Source organism: Syngnathus floridae, chromosome 17 (assembly GCF_059516105.1).
Source record: "Syngnathus floridae isolate MCC-2025c chromosome 17, RoL_Sflo_1.0, whole genome shotgun sequence".
NCBI lineage: Eukaryota > Metazoa > Chordata > Actinopteri > Syngnathiformes > Syngnathidae > Syngnathus > Syngnathus floridae.
In genome coordinates, this window is record NC_142429.1 from 5,193,390 (window position 1) to 5,212,557 (window position 19,168).

The 19,168-nt window shown below is 48.3% G+C and overlaps 3 protein-coding genes and 1 long non-coding RNA gene across 7 annotated transcripts; 3 read left to right on the top strand and 1 right to left on the bottom strand.

The window, feature by feature from the left end:
• The first annotated feature begins 118 nt into the window (after window positions 1-118).
• On the top strand, window positions 119-2,642 carry pctp (phosphatidylcholine transfer protein). The gene is made up of 6 exons (XM_088356679.1): window positions 119-372; window positions 1,276-1,393; window positions 1,699-1,778; window positions 1,853-2,024; window positions 2,102-2,169; window positions 2,246-2,642. The coding sequence occupies exons 1-6, from the start codon at window positions 241-243 to the stop codon at window positions 2,318-2,320; spliced, it is 645 nt and encodes a 214-aa protein (XP_088212805.1). The 5' UTR covers window positions 119-240; the 3' UTR covers window positions 2,321-2,642.
• Window positions 2,643-2,945: 303 nt separating this feature from the next.
• LOC148383815 (uncharacterized) lies at window positions 2,946-19,043 on the top strand. 4 transcript variants are annotated; one of them, XM_088357387.1, is made up of 19 exons: window positions 2,946-3,120; window positions 12,706-12,783; window positions 12,860-12,928; window positions 13,253-13,404; window positions 13,474-13,558; window positions 13,628-13,854; window positions 13,934-14,051; window positions 14,473-14,529; window positions 14,595-14,663; window positions 14,740-14,829; window positions 14,898-15,001; window positions 15,067-15,529; window positions 15,607-15,705; window positions 15,781-17,499; window positions 17,646-17,793; window positions 17,899-18,016; window positions 18,088-18,247; window positions 18,388-18,480; window positions 18,652-19,043. In XM_088357387.1, exons 1-19 carry the CDS (start codon window positions 3,067-3,069, stop codon window positions 18,763-18,765), a joined length of 4,017 nt encoding a protein of 1,338 aa, XP_088213513.1. In that variant the 5' UTR covers window positions 2,946-3,066; the 3' UTR covers window positions 18,766-19,043. The 4 variants fall into 4 exon arrangements, with proteins under 4 accessions (XP_088213513.1, XP_088213514.1, XP_088213511.1 ...); XM_088357388.1 differs by having other exon boundaries at window positions 2,947-3,120; window positions 12,863-12,928; XM_088357385.1 differs by lacking the exon at window positions 2,946-3,120 and adding an exon at window positions 12,040-12,272.
• Window positions 7,975-10,225, top strand: nog1 (noggin 1). Its single transcript, XM_088357398.1, has one exon. It carries the CDS (start codon window positions 9,060-9,062, stop codon window positions 9,735-9,737), a length of 678 nt encoding a protein of 225 aa, XP_088213524.1. The 5' UTR covers window positions 7,975-9,059; the 3' UTR covers window positions 9,738-10,225.
• LOC148383817 (uncharacterized) lies at window positions 10,270-12,943 on the bottom strand. Its single transcript, XR_015853319.1, has 2 exons — window positions 12,837-12,943; window positions 10,270-11,407 (listed from the first exon to the last, which is right to left on the bottom strand). It is a non-coding gene; the product is annotated as an uncharacterized LOC148383817 (long non-coding RNA).
• Window positions 19,044-19,168: the final 125 nt, after the last annotated feature.

Here is a 19,168-nt window from a genome sequence, read left to right on the forward strand (position 1 = left end):
AGCTTCTCTACTGCACAGTTCGAGTACGGATTCAACTCTTGAAGTCAAAGTGGAAATACTACAAGACCTGAAATATCCTGAAGTGGTTTTGATACAGTCAATCATATGGAAAGTGTAAACACTTTTCTCGTCGTTGTCTCAAGTCATTTGGCTGTTTGGTCTTTTTGATAGCTTTTAATTTGGTGGTGGAAGTGAGCGGAAACCGATGGCATCAGCAGCGCTACTTGTCAGTCTGCCGTCATGTCGTCGCTGCGCTTCACCGATGAAGACTTCGCGGCGGCTTGGAAGGAGCTGGACCATCCGCAGCTGGACGGAGGGTGGGAGCTTTTCACCGAGACCATGGGCGTCAACATTTACAGACTTCTCGAGCAGGTTGCACATTCCCAAACACAATTTGCACGCCGTTTGGCACGGACTACTGGGTCCCATACACCCGCAACAGAAACACTCCCATTAAGCGCTCCAAATCGGAAATAGTCCGAACCTGCTTTCTTTAAGTATCATCAAACTGCATTAGATGTAGTCAGAATTAAAATGATGCCCCTCTCAAAATATAACGCATACCGAATCAAAAAATGATTGTAAATCCTAAATAATAAAACCCAGATTTTTAATTCGGCATACGGTTGATAGGTTTGTGTACGTTTGATTTTAATTTTTGCACTCCCTGCAAAAACTACTGACGGAGTCAAAATGATTCCATACATCAATTCAATTTATATAATCCATCTGATGGAATCAGAGTGACACTTGAGCAGTGATTCATTGTTTTATGCATAATGATGCTGTCATAAAAAAAACATTAAAAACACAAATTAGATGCCTCCGTTCTGCCATCAAGTGGTGGAGCATTTCATTATTCTATTGCTGGCAGCGGCAGATGAACAAAATAAATTGGCACCACAGCTTCCAGCAGCAAATTGCAGCAAGTGCTTCACTCTTGTGGCTAGTTGTCATTCATGCTTACACTTTCCTCGGCGCTGACGTCATGACCAATCACAAAATAATCTCCAATTTTAATCCCACTCATGCACTTTGGGATTAGTGGCAATACAGAAGGGGTGGGCTGTATGTTCCTGACCGGCCATCGTAACTGAAAACCACACGTTGTACAGAGACCATCAAAAAATGTAATAAAAAAAGTGTGAGAATAAAAAAAATTTACACTGCAACTGTAACTATACTGTAAAAACCCATCCAAAACAATGACTTAAAAATGTGAATTTTTTTCTTGATTGCAAGCAAAATTAAAAAAAAGTTCTCGTCTGTTTTCAGGAAACAGGTCTTTACGAGTACAAAGTGTTTGGCTCGCTGGCTGACTGCGAGGCGGATCTTTGCGCCGACGTCTACATGGACCTGGCCTACCGCAAGCACTGGGATTCCTACGTCAAAGGTAGCCCAACGCCACACCAAGCCTCTGGTCCTCACTCCCGGTGAAAAATGTGCGCATGGTTAAAAACTCAAGTGTTTGGCATTCTCTTTGTCTTCATGCGTGTCTGCAGAAAGCGGCAGGTAAGATGCAGCCAGTCGGCTTGCTCACGTAGCCTCGTCCAGACCTAGAAGCCCGTTTGTTGCTCCGCCTCCTTTTCAAACTGCCGCAATTAGGACATCTTTAGAATATAACTTCATTTTCCTTCAGATTAAATATGAAAAAATAATTGAGTGGAATTTCTTGCTCCCTTTGCGCTTGCTTATTAGAGCTGGTTGAGAAAGAGATTGACGGCCAGGCAGCCATCTACTGGGAGGTCAAGTACCCCTTCCCTCTGTCCAACCGAGACGTATCCTTCCCCTGAGCGTACCCGGCACGCTGCCTGGCGTCTTCGTGGCGTTTTCCTTCACATGGCGCATTCAGTACGTCTACGTGAGGGAGCGCCGCCTGCTGGACGTGGACGGCAGGAAGATCTGGGTGGTCCTGGCCAGAAGCTCACCCGAGACACCTTACCCGGAGAAGAACGGCGTGCTGAGGGTTAAAGACTACAAGCAGACCATCGTCATAGAGACCGACGGCCAAGCCGGAACCAAAGGTAACCCGAGGACGCAATCAGAGGCCATTATCAATAATCATCCATTCGTTTGATCATCATGCTCCTGAACTTTACAGTCTTTATGAATTACTTTGACAATCCTGGTGGGATGATTCCCAGCTGGTTGGTGAACTGGGCGGCCAAGGTAAGGACGACCTCGGCTTGTGTTTTCCAGCAGGCTTGTGGTGATGTCATGTGACCTTTGTTGTCCCGGTCACCAGAGCGGCGTTCCAAGCTTCCTCACTGACATGAAAAAGGCGTGTGCCAACTATCCGCTCTACTGTAACAACAAATGAAAACACTCGACGGCGCTGAAGGGAGTGGCGGCGGATGTCAGCTGTCGTCTGCATGATGTTGGATGTTCCTGCTGTCTTTTATTTACACACTCCCTTCCTTTATGTGCAATCTGAGCCTATTGAGGAGGCGCATTATAGCGGTTTCAAATGTGTTTAATGACATATGCAATGTAAATGATGACGTGTCAGAAATGAACTTTGGTGCTTCGCAAGCATCTTTACTCTACAAATGATCCCATTGTCATCCTCCTTGTTGATTGTGAAAAAAAATTCCACGGCAAGTAAACAAATATTTACTATAAAGCAACTGTGTTTTCAATAAGACCTTTCACTAATACATAAAGTATGCCAAATACGTAACATATTTTTTTGGGGGGGTGATGGCATTTTCCCATAGGTTTAAAGAGTAGCGAAACATGAAAATATCCAAAACTGAGTCAGTGATTTCAAGTTAATGTTGAAAATGTGTCCAGTTGTAAAATTTGATTGATATCTAGTGTTTCCATTTTTATGTCGAGTCTTGTATTTGCCAAAATAATGCCCCTAATTTATTTTAATTCGGGGCGTCATGCTGGGAACGGATGTGACGTCACGGTGTTTGCAAGCGAGCCAGTTTCGCTTGCTTCTTAGTTTGACATTAAGACGTCGGTTATATCGCATTTATCGTTGTTTTTATTTGCCTTCAGTCAGTTATAAAGTGCAAAAATGATTCAAATTCGTCAGAAAAAGCCACGTTGACGTTGAGAATGCAGCCGAGCCATGACGGCTTGCTGTCAACGCCGCCGCGTCACTTCTTTCAGGTAAGATGGCTGCTCTCGTGGCGACCTTTCTCGAAAAAACATAAAGATTGAACTCAACAAGTACACTTTAATTACTGTGTGCAGCCATGAGCGCTAGATGGCAGTGATGCTTCAGGGAAGGCGTAGACTTTCATTGCTCTTTACGTTCAAGCAAACGGAACAGAAAAAAACGTGTGGGTTGACAGCAGCTATTGTTCGCTGTGTCTTGCATATATTTTTATGCTGTACTTAACATGTCAATGAAAAAAAAATACAACAAACGAACATGATGACAAAAAAAAGCAACAATGAAGAATATACCGAAAACAGGCAACCTTTATCTAACCATTTGGGGGTCAGAGGTCAGGGCCAAAAGTTTGCCAAATGAGATTCATCACTAAAAGTTATTTGATTCCAACCATTGAAGGTCTCCTATTCCAACATTGCAGTCATCATTCACACGCAATTGAATTTCTCCACAAATTGTTAATTGTCGAGTTGTAAAAGAAAAAGTCGCACAAGGCTGACTGAGTTCCTCCACTCCCCCCCCCCTCCGCCCTTGCTGGACGTCAGCTCAGATTTCCCAGGTGCCTCTCTGTCTGCCAGACGTAACAAAATAACGTCTCTGCTGGCCAGCTTATTTTTCAAGCGCTTTGCTCTCTTTTTGCTCATTTCCTCACCAGATGACTACAGCAGATAGTCATTGTGCGCTTCTTCTTCTGCTTCTCCTTCTTCGTCCATCACCTTGTTTGCGTCCATCACCTCATGCTCAATAGTGATGCTTTTGGAAAAAAATATTTTGAGCTACGGAATATGATGGCACTTTGTGATGAGTTCATCAGCCGTACCGGCAAAAACAGCTTGAAGCAAGCATGCTTGGCTTCTTTGGACTTTTTGGAGTAGGTCTTTTCATTTCCTCAAAGTGATGTTATGCGACCATCTTTCAACTGACAGTGAGAGAGTAGATGGGTGAGAACAGGGGTCACTGTAGCTTCTTCCAACGTGTGTGTGTGCGTGTGTATGTGTAGTGACATGGCAATTTGGTGTGGAATGGCACACTGTCACCAAGGTTCAGTGATCAAAGGGGTGGCAGATTTTGTAGTGGTGTTGTGTGAGGGAGTTGGGGGGGCGGGGGTCAGTATTACAGTTCACACCCCAGCGAGCCCTCCTTCACGTTTCCACCCTCGCCCCCCCTCTGCCGCGACGACTCCGCAGACCCATTTAATGGAGGGGAGGGTCACATTTGTGGCAGTTGAAGGGACCCCGAGGGGGCGACAAAGGTGTGTTGCGCAAATCTTCCGCTCAGCAGACTTTGAGTTGTTTGGAAGAGCACATGATTGTTTTTTTATTGCGTTAGTTTAGTCGAGTACACATCATTGGCCTGATAGCAGGGCAGGGAGTGTCTTGGTGGCCCCCATGTAAACAGCAGATTTCAGGGCTCAAAGAGATTCTGGCCAGCATGTCAGGTGGGACATTTCAAAGACATTTGGACAAAAGATACCCAAAAAATTCCAAGTCTCAATTGAAGCCCTAACCCGGGCTCGAAACTCTTGTTTAATCTGAAAGCAAATGTCTTTCCTTGCTGTTTGACCCCCTCGTGACCCTTGTGGATGTGATTTTAATCCACCACCTCAGTTTTGAGTGACGACAGCGCCTCCTGGTGTCGAGAGCCGAGACGAGTAAGCGCCTGGGTGGCACGCGGGGCCTCCCCGCCTGGCGCCCGCCTGTAATTTTACCTTCTCATTCATCAGCCACAGATATTAATAATAAAGCCACATCTGGATTCACTTTACTGTCTGACTCGAAGCCTCCACGCTCCTCCAGCCGCTTTCTCTCGGGCTGGCCTCACAATCATTCAACCCTTCCCTGTGTAGGGCTTTCTCATAAGTGCACTTAGAAAGTCCCTAAAATGTTCACTAAATGGCATGTGATTGGGGTTCTCCCCATTTGTGGTGAAGAGCGACGCCGGTGCGGCAACGAGCCGCCGCCGCCATAGCACGGGATTCGCCAGAGCGGAGTAAATCACCGTGACGAGCTGTCAAGGTGGGGCCGGGCCACCGCCGCCGGCCGTCAGACTTGGCGGGCCGCCCCGAGCGCTCGTCCCGAGCCTGCCCGACCGGCGGCGGCGGCAGGCAGGTGACAGAGGTCCGCTGTGTGCGAGCTCGCCACGACAGACAGCGGCTTCACTGCGCTTTTTCGTCGTCCGCGTGCATCACTCATCTGCTCATGAGTCAACACGCATGATGTCAGCCGGCCTCGCACACAACCAGACTGTATTAGCATAAAAGAGCTTATTTATTAAAGAAAGGTTGGAGGGGTGGGGCGCGGGTAGGGGGGGGGAGGGGGTGCCGGCTCTTTTCCATGCCGTGGACTGAGCTGTACCTCCCAGCGAGAGCCGCAAACAAGCTGCTAAAAACACTTAAGCGGTTCCCCCCGTGCAGAAATAAACACGGGCCAATTAGCGCTCTTATTTTTGGAAGGCGTTCAGCTGCCAGCGCGAGTTGACAATGCGAGCACGCAGACCCGGCCCGACGGAGACGACTGGAATTTCAGCGTGGACACTCGTCGATGCACACACGCACGCTCTGTACTCAAGTACAGATACTCGAGTAGAAAAGAAGTGCTGAATCAAATTCTAAATAAGTACTGATGGTCGAGCTTTGGGTCAGGGTTGACTAATGAGTTAAGCAAAACAATAAGTCATTACTTCTACAGTATGTGGTTTTTACAGAATTGTTAAAACAGTTGAATGTTTCAGTGCCACCTGGAAATGTCCTCTGTCCACTAATGTTTACAAACATGATTAAGATAGCTGAAAGACTTTCCCTTTCTCTATTGAAGTCTTTATTTACATCAAATTATTTTAAAAAACAATGTAACCAGTATGTTACCTCAGCAGAGAAACACCTGAAGAATCGACTTTGATACAGAAATGATACGTCTTGTCGATTCTCTCTCAATAGGTCACGGTCATCTGTGGATAGCATTGATGTGTTTCCACTTTGTTCCTTCCCACCACTGCGGATGAACAGAACAATCGGGCCACTATTATCCCGCAAGAAAGATTCTTGATTTATGAAGTGCCAATTGGGAGCAGAGTCTCGGCGGAACGCGGGGGGGCGGACGCCTGGGTACAAGCAACCGTCTGTCAGGAACGGCCGAACTTTCCACGCCGACGGGTCTTCTGCCGGCCCACGTAAACGCCGGTCAGACACCGTTGCGAACGGGGACGCCCGCTGTTCCACCGCGCCGCTTGTCAGGCTCCATTTAGGATCCCGGCAGGTTGATGGAGAGCCGAGTCATCCATCAACAGCGTCGGTATTTTTCTAGATAGCGCTCAAATAAAGACACGCCGCCAGCGGGAGTCACGCCCCGGAATGCTGTCACCACCATTCCGCTCGTGAAAGTTTGTTGCGTCTGAGGGCCTCGTCGGCCTTCATTTTGGAGTCGCCATTAAGGAATACTTTCAAGTGTCTTTTAATACCGTGGTTGGCTTTTTTTTAAAAAAAAAGTAAGTTGCTGCGTATGGCGTCTGGAAGGCATCCCCGTGATAAATGAGGCTTCACTGTAGATTAATTTGAAGTGTCATAACTTTGCTAAATTGCTTAAATTGGTAGCGGTGATGTGAGTTGGCGTCGCACAAGCAGGAGTGATGGCGCGCTTGTGTAATGGAGGAGGAAGGAGGGGGGGAGCAAAGTGCTAAACAAACTAGCAAATGACAAACCTCGGCAAGCGCCAGAGTCAACAGCGACGGGCCAGCCTGCGTGTGTTCAGCTTGAGGCCGCAATTAGCCGCGGGTGTGAAAGTCGGCAGGCGAGCAGATAAGAGCGCTCGCTCCGCAACGCTTTTGTCTCCTTGAGGACGCGCTCGCTTTGTTGGCTTCTGGTGTTTGCATCTGGCCGATGAGAAAACAGCAGGGGAAAGAGCGGCAGTCAACCTTCGCTCAACGATCCATACAATACGTGAAGAAGCACCTTATCGAGAGAGAAACTTTGGGAAAATGATTAGTTTTGTCAAGGGTGTCCCACAAAGATCAATCTCAGGTCCCTGTATTCTTCATGTAATCAAGTCAAATGATAGAAACACACTTTTGGAAGTATCCCTTAAATGTCTCTTCTCATGCTCTCGCTGTCAAGAAGTGTTTGAGTATTAACGCACTTCCAATTTGTTCAAATCGTATCTCACAACTCCATCCTGTACGTAACCACAAAACAAAAACAAAAACAAAATCTTCCTTTAAAATATCTTGTCAGATGTGTCATACAAGGTTCAATCTTGGACCCAATCCTCTTCTGTCTTCATATAAGCAAGCTACCATCTGCGTGTTAAGGCTGTGAGGTCATTATATGTGCAGATGATATTATAATTTTTGTAATGGGTAAAATCATTCTGAGGCTGCTCCCCAACCTCCAAAGCTCATGCGAAATGTTATGTTAAACATTGCAAACTGGTTGAGTAACTGTCATTTATACAAATTATACTCCTCAAAAACTGCTGCCATGTTTGTTTGCCAAAACAAACCATGCACAGAACCTGATGTTTTTATTTCTGCACAGAGAATCCAAACTGTAAATCAGTGGTTCTCAGACTTTTGACACCAAGTAGCACCTAAAATAAATACTTTGCTTTCCAAGTAGCAACATTACAAATAACATTAAAATACAGTAGCGTAAAAGGCCCAAGTGTTCATCAAAAAGAAGATGGAGGTTTGATTCCCAAAAGGTATATATATTATGATTTTAACTGTGGACAGTTCTACCACTAACATTACCATAAATTATAGGACAATATATAAAAAAAATCCTACATTTTTCTACTTAAAAATAATATAAAATATAAGTATATAAATATAAAAAATATAAAAATTTGACTGTTCTTGTGAGATTAATTTGTTAGTTTTCTTGAGGAAAAAAATACTTTATTCCTATTATTAAATTTGAAAATTGCAACGCTTTTCTGTTGATATGCTGTCTAATTAATTTTCCTTTCGAGTGTGTCAGGCGTGCTCGATGTCACCGCTGTTCACGCCACTCTGACGTTTTCCAGACTTTTGGCCATCGTTTGGCCATAAACCAAAGCAGGCGTGAATTAGCTCATTGACAAAGCAAACAAACGGGCATTTATCCGTGCTGCGCCGCCAACAACCGAATCATTACGAAAACCATCCTCGAGTTTAGACAGCCTCGCGCTCGCCGCTGACACTTCACGACTCCCGCTCGCTCGCTAATGTTTACTCGAGAGCCAACAGGCGGCCATATTGTGTTGCCAGAGCCGCGCCGCCTGCGACTAATTCTTTCATTGACCCCGCTTGTAACTCTATGTACTTGCACCATCAATGGCGTTACTGTGGAGTTCCGTAATTCGAGGTGGGATAGGGACTCAGATAAGGATCTCAATTAGCAAAAATGTGCTATAATTGACGGCCATTGGAATGCGTTGGACGGATTCAAATGAGCATGTTCACTTTTGAAGTATGCGTACAGTTCGACTGGATTTCCCCCTCCTCTGTCACGTGTGAGGCTGCGTATCAACGGTTGTTTTTCTCAGAAACGCGCAAAGTGTCAAGGAGGAGCCGAAGAATCCAGCACATGTTGCACGCAAGCTCGCAGGCGCCACGAGAAGGATTTACGCATCTTAATAGGCCTGACCAATGCGAGACGGATGCGCTACTCGTTCCCAGCGCGCTGATTTAGGCAAGTCTGCAAAAGCGACAGGGGGCGTCGAACGTCCACCCCCCGACATGCCCACCAAGGAGGAGGTGTGGGAATGTCCTCCTCCTCCTCCGGCAGACAACAAGCGCGCATTGACCGCGCGGCCATCCGGTGACATCACGCGCGCCTCCCACCATAAAAGGTGTCGAAGCGGCGTCGGGACGGACGGACAAGCGCGACGGGCCCGCGAGGAGGCGTCCGCACGCTCAGCATGGACGCCTCTCACCCGTAATTGCGCATCGTGTCGACATGGACGGGAACCTGGCAGCCGTGTGCGCGGTTCTGCTCGTGTCAGTCGGCCTGCTGACGGAACGCGTCGGTTGTCAGCACTACTTCCTGCTGCGGCCGGTGCCTAGTGACAGTCTCCCGCTCGTGGACTTGCGGGAGGACCCGGACCCCGCGCTGGACCCCCGGGAGCGGGACCTAAACGAGACGGAGCTGCGCGGAATCCTCGGGGACTTTGACAGCCGCTTTCTGGCGCTGTCGCGGCCGCCGCCCCCCGCGTCAGAAGAGGCGCAGGCTAAGTCGGCCGAGCTGCCGGAGGTCGATGATGAGATGCGGCAGAGGCTGCCCAAGGAGATCCGCGCGCTGGACTTGGACGCGCAGATGCTGGGGCGGCGGCACAAGGGCGGCAAGAAGCTGAAGCGGCGCTTGCAGCAGTGGCTGTGGGCGTACTCCTTCTGCCCGGTGCTGCACTCCTGGACCGACCTGGGCGCGCGCTTCTGGCCGCGATATGTGCGGGCTGGCAGCTGTCCGGCCAAGCGTTCGTGCTCGCTGCCGGAGGGGATGACGTGCAAACCTGCCGCGTCCGTGCACCTCACCGTGCTCAGGTGGAGATGCGCGCACAGGAAGGCGGGACTCAAGTGCGCCTGGATCCCTGTGCGCTACCCCGTCATCACCGACTGCAAGTGCGCGTGCGCCACATAAACCGAATATCTGAATGGACGCCACACCTATAAAATAACATTATTTCCCTTCATGGGGGGGAAAAAGTCATCATGTTTAGCGCAAGGTGACTTGCTGCCATATTCCAGAATGTGGAACAAATTTGGTGACCTATATGCACATGCCGTGTATCACTCAGCATTATTTGTAACCAGAGTGCGGATGCTCGCCTCGAAATGTTGTCTTTGTCAGAAGTGCATTGTGGATGACGAGTGTGCATCTTGTAAATTAAGAACTTTTTTTGGGGGGGGGGGTGCTATTTATTCTTTATATTCTTGCAATAAAACAAATGATATGATTTCAAATGCACTTGCTTGCCTTCTTCATTGCACCTTCAGTGATGTCATCAGTGACACGCATCTGAGTTGAGACCGTCTCCCTGTCTTCCTGTACAGTATTTCCGTCCTCGTTCAGTTTTTCTTAGTGTACTATGTTTTGAGAAAAACAATAATAGAACAAAATACAACCTTCCTTAAAAGAACATGCCAAAAACTGTGGGGGGGGGGGGGGTTTATAACTTGGGATCAAGAGTCTAGAGATATCTTGTCAGAGTTTGTTGGTTGTGTGGGGGCTTGCAGTCTGGCGGCGTGCCAGCTCGCGGCGCTCTCCCACACGCCGCCTAATTGGAATGTTTTCAAACATCGTCTACGTTCAAATGATGGCAGACATTTTTTGTCTGCCGTAAATTCTAGCGCTTTCGGGCGGCGGGTTCGGATGGCGGGCTATCCTGCCGTTTGATGTCCTTAGCTCGTTAATGGGAACTCGGGCTGGTATGCAAGGTCACAGCCTGCTTTGATGTCAGCCGCCGTTTGTAAAAGATCAGGAAGCGTGGCAACTTTTTACACCTTCTGCAGGTTGCAAAGGCCGAAAACTGGACGCGCGTTCCAGGAGGAAGCATCTCCAAACATCTGCAGCTCGTCCCTGGCTCAAATGGCGGAGGTGCTACGGTCATCCATGCCTTTTGCAATTTTTAGGGAGTGTTTTCCTATCAGTTGGTGGTGCTAGTGCACCTTTTAGTGTGTTTTAAGACAGAAGAAGAAATCAAAACATTCGGGGCAGTTGTTGAGAAAATGGGAGAATTTTTTTCAAAAAGCAGCCTGCGTTGGCGCGTTATATCAACATGGAGGTGAAAACCTATTTCAGATTTGGGTGTGGGGGGGGTTGCCAAGGAATTCTCGCTCAGCGTGTCTGATCCGACCTTGCCGCCATCAATCAGATGGTGGGCCTGCTCACGCTTTTTCAACTTCAGCCTTTCAAGAGGCCAAACAAAAAGTATTTTTCACACATGAATTCGCGTAACATGACTAAAAAAACATGTAACAGCCAGTTTAGTCTATATTGTCTTAATAGCAAGGATAAAAAGTGGACTCATTAAGCTTAAGGTTTGAAGGATGCGGAAGGCTCAGACAAATTCCCATCCGAGGTTTGGAACTGTCAGACTTGAGGACTCCGCAGCTGTGACGGATGTTGAGCGAGATAAGACGGACGAGCGGCTTTGTTGTCCCTTAGCAAAGCTGCTCCTCAATATCAACGCAACTTTGTTGATTTAGAAACCAGCGAGCCCTGATCGGGTTTCCAAACTTTCCCTTTGAAATGGAAGCACAGGAGACACTCCACCGTCCCCTGAGGTGCTCCAGTGGCCTCCAAAATCCCTGGACAGTCCAAACATGTACATTTAAAAGTCAAAGCAGAGACTATGATAATCAGATTTGCTTCTTTTTTATACAAATTATTATTTTCCATCAAAAGCCCTTTTTCAGTCTTGCTTTTGCTGTATTATAGTTTTAGGTGTCACAAAAGCAAAGAATATTGGCGTCAAAGTCACTTTTGTGCTTGTTTCACGTCACAAAATGTTGTTTTTCGCCACTTTCTGCTTAGAAACTGGTGACACGTGCTTAATTAGTGATGTCTAAAAAACGACATATAAAAATAATGTTATTTTGGGAATTTCAGGTGGTGGTCAAATAGTTGAAAATGTCCCGCAGAGGACAATTGATATTATGTTGTGAACCCGATGTACTATTTTTCATTTATCGCGTTAAAAAATAATGGCAGCTGTTCAATGAAGCCTTGGCTTTCTAGAGCAACAGCGCCATCGAGTGGCTCCGAAACTCTTCACAAGTTTTCCTGACGTGTAGTCTTTGGTGGCAAAATTACTCAATCTCTGTTCTTAATTTCAATATATTTTTTGTTACAAGCGGTCATTCGAGTCCAAGCACTATATTGTGAGTTTTTAATCGTGTGGTGACGTCACGACCGTGACGTTACGCTCGTGACGTAGACAGTCAACTTACGTGCGAGTGACAACGAGCGGAGGACACGAGAGACGAACAGAGCGCAAGACAGCGAAGAGAGGAGGGCAGTAGAAATACCCACAACAACAATAAAAAAAAGAAGAGAAAGATGTCGAACGACCCGTGCGAGAAGTTTCAGGCGAACTTTTTCAACAAAAGCAAGTGTCAGAACTGCTTCAAGTCACGCGAGCTGCACCTGCCCGCGCACCCACGAACGGAGCACGTAAGGACAAAACCAAACGTTGTATTTTGGAAGCCTTCGACTCATTACTTGCTAATTAATGTTCGCTTTATTGAGCTAATGCTGCATCGCTTCCTTCAAGCCGAGTCACGTGATGTCCTCTTCTAATATGGAAATGTTCTTCACAGGTGCTACCAAGCACCTCCTAGTTTAATATGGCACAATTAAGCTTCATTGTTGTTGTTTTTTTTGAGGTGACAATAGCACCTTGGACTTCTTTTGAGTTTCATATCTAAGAACTGAAACAATTGGATCAAGGCTGGTGCTATTCAAAACCATTAGGAAGGATCCTATAGTACCCAAAAGTAGTTTCCCGATGCGATGGGTGATTCATTTTGCAAAGTGGCCACATTAAAACCGGAGCGCTTGAGCTAAGTTAACATGTTAACTTGCAAAATATTGAATCCTTGTGCAGGCCAAGGCGCTGTACGCCGGCTGGCTGTGTTTGGCACCTGAGGGGGCTGTCTTTGACAAGACTCCGCACAGATCACGGGTAAGGCGGTGCCGTCTTAACACTGTGATGATGAAGATGATTTTCTGATCCACCCCGGAACCTCCTTTCACTCCAGCAGAAATGGCAGCGTCGTTTCTTCGTCCTGTATGAAGACGGCGTTGTGACCTTCGCACTGGATGAGCTGGTGAGGCGGGCAGCCATGTTGCTCCAGATGTTTCACAGGGGATTTAGGATTAGTCCCAATGCTAATGCACATGCACCCCCTCCTTCTCCTCCCTGCTTTAACCTTTACAACCCCCTCAAATGTTAATTCAGATATTAAGTCATACAATATTATCTGCTCAACATTTTTTACAAAATGTTTTCATCAGAGCAGCAAGTAAACATTTCTAGGTGGTTTTCTTTTTGCGTTGATTTGAATCTGTCCTTTTTTTTTTTTTTTTTTTTTAAATTAATGAAAGCTGAGGTGGATTTTTGATGTCTTAGTTGTTTGTTTTCTGTCCACCAGCCCAGCACCTTACCTCAAGGCACACTAGACATGAATGCGTGCACGGCCGTGTTGGATGCTGAAGTGCGCACGGGCCAGAAGAATGCCTTGTGCATCGTCACCGCGCGTCGGCAAGTCTTTGTTCGTGCCGACAACAAGGACACTATCAGCGGGTACGTGCTCCGCTCACTTTCTGTCTTCTCCGGCCTTTTAATGTTCTCATGCTTGGGCTCTCCTGCCAGGTGGCGTGATCAGCTCGCTGCCTTCGTGCAGGCCAACGGCAACAACGTCAAGAAGAAGCGCAAAGTGGACATCATCTGCGTGCCGGTACAAAATGAAAATTCTCAACATGGTCATGTCAGCGTCTTCAACTTAAGCACTCTTCTTCTCTGACAGGCTCCGTCACCCGCCAAGATGGCCGCCCCAGGCCCCACTTTTCAAGCGCTAGTGCTTGCAGATGGCCAACATCAGGAAGACCAACAGGTTGAGAAGGTCCCGGTCTGGAATGTCACAGGGGGCCATGCCCTCACAACAGGTGAAGTCCAAGTCCAAAGTTTGCATCCATGCGGAGATCTGACTGAGCCGGAGACCAAGTCCATCCAAACTTGTGCTAACAACCTAAGGTGACTACCAATCCAGTTCTTGCTCTGAAATCAATCAATCAATCAATCAATCAATGTTGATGCTCGTCACGCTTTGCAGCTGCGACTTTGCAGCGGGGAAGCGCTCGATGAGTGGCGAGGCGTCCGAGCCGGAGCAGGAAGTGAGGATGTACTCGTCCAGGTGTGGCAGGAGTGACGCCCGCACCTCAGAGCGAGAGGTAAACGCTTGCAGATGACTTTAATCAGCCCTTTTTTCAAATAAACATGAATGCTGTCCACGAGTTCTGTAGTCATGTGACCAAACACTGCATCCCCATTGGCTCCGTCGCACTCTTGTCAGATGGCAGCTGTTGGCATCTGTACAGCTTCTGGCTGGATGCCGCTTTGATCGAGACCTGAATGCGTGTCAGCATTTTCTGGACCGGCTCTGGACAGCTTTTTGGATTACAATCTCCAAAAAGCTTCCAGTGCTCGGTGCAGTGATCCAGTGGAGCAATGTCTCCCCCCCCCCCCCGTGATGCTCAGTGATGGGCTAATCCTCACTGCTGAGCACCCCATGCAAATGCAACCAACTGTTCCACTTGACTTGAAATGACGACAACATTGTAATTTATTTCATCAAATGTGTCTTTTTTGCAGCCAGATTTGTTAAACTTCAAAAAAGGTTGGCTGGTCAAGCTGGATGATGACGCTCAGGTGACCAAAAATCTTTTCTTGTTCAAGCACTGGAGTGTGTCAACTTTGTATTTGTCGCTCTCTAGTGGAGGAAGTACTGGTTTGTCCTGTCTGCTGACTGCCTCAAGTTTTACAAGGACGCAGTGGCTGAGGAGGTTTGTCGAAACACAGCTTTTCTGGGTTATTTTGCTTCTCGTTTTTGTGCCGTAACGTTTTCATTCCTGCCGCCAGGCTTCGGAGCAGGAAGGCGAAGTGGACCTGAGCGAGTGCTTCAAAGTGACCGAGCAGCAGATCCACAAGAACTACGGCCTCCAGATTCATGTAAGACACTTAATTTTTTTTTCTTCTTCCCAAACGTAAACTTTTATGCTTCTCTCAACATCTTGCAGACTCCGAAAAGCATCTTCACCCTGTCGGCCATGACGGCGGGAATACGTCGGAACTGGATCCAAGCACTCATGAAAAACGTGCACACTGCTCCTGATGTTACCGGGTAACTTGTTTACGACTTTCGTAGGGTGAAACGACTGGTCGCTAATCATGTGACACGTGTTGCAGTTTGTCTAGCTCAGTGGTGGTCCTCAGTCCGAACCCAGAATCTTTGGTCAAACCGGACGTGGCTCCTGATTGGTCGGAGTCAGATCGGCGTTCCAAGCCCCGGAGCGTTCTGGAGCGAAGGCGGGAAGGTCGCTACAAGACTTTTGACTGGACCGACTTTCGGCCTCCCGGCAGATCGACGGATGTCGATCGGTCTCCGGCCCCGCCTCCTCCGCTGTACGGCGAGCTGGAGAAGAAGAAGAGAAGGGAGGCCCGGAGGAGGCGCTACGAGAGCATCCTGGGTTTGCCTCCCGGCCGAGAGGTGATGGGCGATGCGGCGGCCGCCGCCGCCAGCCTAAAGGATGAAATGGAGGCTTGCTGGAAGCAGGTGGAGATGAAGAACTCTCTGCGTAATGCCAAGATCCTCCACATCAACGACGATGACAACAACAACGCCGACGCCTCGCCCGACTACAAAAAGGCGGTCAGTACACGACTGGCTAGCATGCTTACTAACTTACGATAACAAAGTAGCTAACTTAGTTGTTTGTATGTTGCAAGTTTGAGGATCTCAAGTGTCAACTGGAATTGTCAGAGCGCAGCCGACTGGAGCTGGAAGCTTGCCTGAGCATGTGGACTTTTTATCACGCCAGGGCAACGGTAAACGCTCATCTTCTCAACCGGACGTTATGACCGCATCAAGTCACATTTCCTCCTCTCTTGTCTTTGCCAAAGTCGGGATGTGTTCACACATCCGGAGATGATGTTCATTCTCTGGGTGAAAGTCCGGCAGTTGGAACCCCAGGAAGCGGAATTCCCGAGCGCCGGCGTCTTGTCGACGACACGCCCGCAACGTGGCCCGACAAGAAGGACGAGCATTTGGTTCCCATCTGGTGCGAGAGCTTGGCCTTCACGGTGTCAGACAGCTCAGACCTTCAGACTGACCCTGAATCTCCAAACGAAGCTCTGGACATGGATTTCACGTGTGACCAAGGTGAGCTTCCCGGCACGGACGGTCCGCCGTGTCCGGACTCCGAAGGGGATTGCCGGTGTATAGCGATGAACAGCGTGGCCGAGGCAGGCGGCGACCAGCCGGAAGCGAGAAAGCTCTTTCAGGAAGTGGAGATCCTGAGCGGTCAGAAGGAAGCCCTCAACCAGCGTAATCAAGAAATGCTCAACCAGCTGAGCGAGGCCGACCGCGAGATCCAACGTCTCAAGGAAGAGCTCAGTCTCAGGTGTCCTAAAAAGACGGAGGACCTGGAGCGGGAACTTCTGGAGAAGGACCAGCGGCTCATGGAGGCACAGGCCCGTATCACCTCCCTGGAGGACAGGCTGGGAGACGCCGATATACTCCTGCAGCAGCGAGAGGAAGACCAGGAGGCTGGCGTGGCGAATGACGGGGACGCAAGCGTGGGAAAGGCTGAGGGCTTCCTATTGCGATGCTTCCAAGCCACCGAGGCCAGGCTGACGGAGCTTGAGCGGAATCTCCGCCAATCAGAGCTCAGCTGCAGGCGGCTCCAGACCGAGAACCGAGCCCTGAAGGAAGCAAGGAATCTCCATGGACAAAACAAAGCCGACTTTCCAAGGCCCGCTCCCGCAGACGCCAGAACGCAGCAGATGCTGAAGTGGAGCTTGCTCAGGTGGAAGGTTCTGGACAGGTTCTTGGATGTTGTCGATAGACTGGAGGCGGAAAAGGAGGCGGGGCATCCGTCCCCTTCCTGCCAGCTGAAACTGGAAGAGCTTTGCAGTGAGCTGATGGATGGCGTCAACGCCAACGCTTCCCACTCACAGGAACAAGATGAGGAGCTTCTCAGTGACGTGGCACCCCAGAAAATTCAGGAAAATCAAATATTGATGTTGGGGCGGAACCTTCTCAGGGAAGATGACAGCCCCGCCGGTTTGGATGGGAAACTCAAGGAGAACATTCAGCAAGTTCTAGGGAATGCTCAACGTTCCAACGCATCAGAAAGCAACGGGACATCGGTGGATGGCGAGCAACCCAACGTGCTGGACAACAGCGGCGTGGAATTTTTGGGGATGATCGTCCAGATCTTCTCATCCTGGATCAACGTGGTGTCCTCTGACACGCGGGACAAAGTTGGGATGACGGCCGAGCATTTGCGCGCCACCTTCCTCTTCTCCACCGAGGCGGCTTTCTGCTGTCACATGACCAGCAAGTGCGACCGCCTGCTGGAAGAAAATGCCCAACTGCAAAGGCGACTTTCCCACACTGAGAAGCGAGTTGCTAGCGTCGACGCCGGCTGCCAGACGCAACAGGAAGCGCAAGAGGAACAAGGAGAAGAAGGAGGCCAGGAAATGGCAAGACACCAGGAGGTGGGTCGAGTGGCTGCGCTGATGGATCGTGTGAGTCATCTGGAGGAGCAGCTGTCAGTCACCAGACAGAAAGTGAGCTCAGATCAGAGGCGACATGATGAGGAGATGCGTAACTTGAAGGTAGGGGCCCACAAAACACCTTCAAGGAGCTTCATTGAAGATTCTAAATTGTCCATGTTTACAACAAATTGTTTGCGTCATTATTGATGTCTGGTACCTTTGGTTGCTTTGGTCTTTATGTATAACTTCAACTTTTTTTTCATCAGGCGGAGTGTGAGCGTGGGTTGGCCACCATGGAGGCGTGTCACGTGAAGGTGGCCGAGGAGCTGCAGCAGCGACACCTTCAGAAAGTTGACTGCCTCCTGGCCGAGAGAGACAGGATGCTGAACGAGGAGGCGGTCGCCACGGCAACCGGTGAGATGCTCCCTCGTGTGTGTGTGTGCGTGTGTCGACAATGGGAAGCGGCTGGTCAAAACATGGAAAATTATGAATCTTCAATTTGCTGTTTGTCGGGGTCAGCCATCGAGGCCATCGAGCGCGCTCACAGCGTCGAGCTGGACAAAGAAGTGCAGAGGAGATATCAAATGCTCAATGTGACAGGCAATGCGCTCATGGAGGAAGTCTACAAGCTCCACAGGTACCCGCCAACAGCAGCCTGTTAGCATGTTAGCGTGTTGCGCATCAACCTGTGTGTTTGCATACCCGCAGTGAGGAGCTGGCGTCATGTCAGCGGGAACTGGAGGATCTCTCCTATGGGTTCACCCTCAAGTGTGTGGAGATTGGTCACATGACTCAGGAACTGGATGAGTTGAGGAAAACGCTGAGTCAGCAGCAGCAGGAGAAGCAAGACCTGATGGACCAAAACCAGGTACTAAACTGTAAAAAAATTGACCTAAAATGATTGGTGGAGAGACAATATTGTCAAATATCTGCAGACTGTCGTTTTTGGCGGAAGAATTCGGTCTCTACCCCGTGGGAGGAGCATTATTTTAATATGTCGTCTTACAGGAGCTGAGCACGCACCTGGCAGCCGAGGTTAGTCGACTGATCGAACGGGACGTACTTCCTGTAAATCAGGACGACAACATTTACAAGATGGAGGTGAGTAAACTAAATGGCAACCATACTATATACTGAATAGATATATCTCACAATGCATTACTATACTGTAAAGAAATTTTTAGGGAAAATGTAGGAAATATCTAGGTCTACTATAGGGGAAAAATATTATTGGGGGGAGAAAGGAATGAGTAAATTAAGGTGTGCTTGCAGCTCCTGCTGCGCGTAAAGGAGAGCGAGCTCCAGAGCATGAGGCGACAGGTCGCCGCCCTGCAGGACAACCTGCTGGCTGTACAACAGATCCGAGTTAATTGGAGTGACGAATAACGACACAGGAAGAAGCAGGTCGGAAATTCTGCTGAAGCCTCTCATGTAGCATATAAATTATCTCTGTATATCATTTTTTTCTTAGGCAATTCTTGAAGGTTAGTTGTGTTGTTTTGTACATTTTCTCCATGGTGTAAATATTTCTTGCTTATTATTCTGTCAATTCTGCTTGGAAAAGTCACTTGAACACATCAGGAAATTTCATATTTATTATTTTATTTGAGTCGCATATTTATTATTTCCCTGTGTTTCACTCACAATAAAGACAAAAAAGTGAACTGTTTGTTGACTCAATAAAAAAAGCATCCTGGGATGACTGTCAAGGTGGTGTTGGTAAAAAAGCAAGTATTTCCACATTAGTATTTTAAAACAAAATATTCATTAAATATTTTAGCAGAGGTTA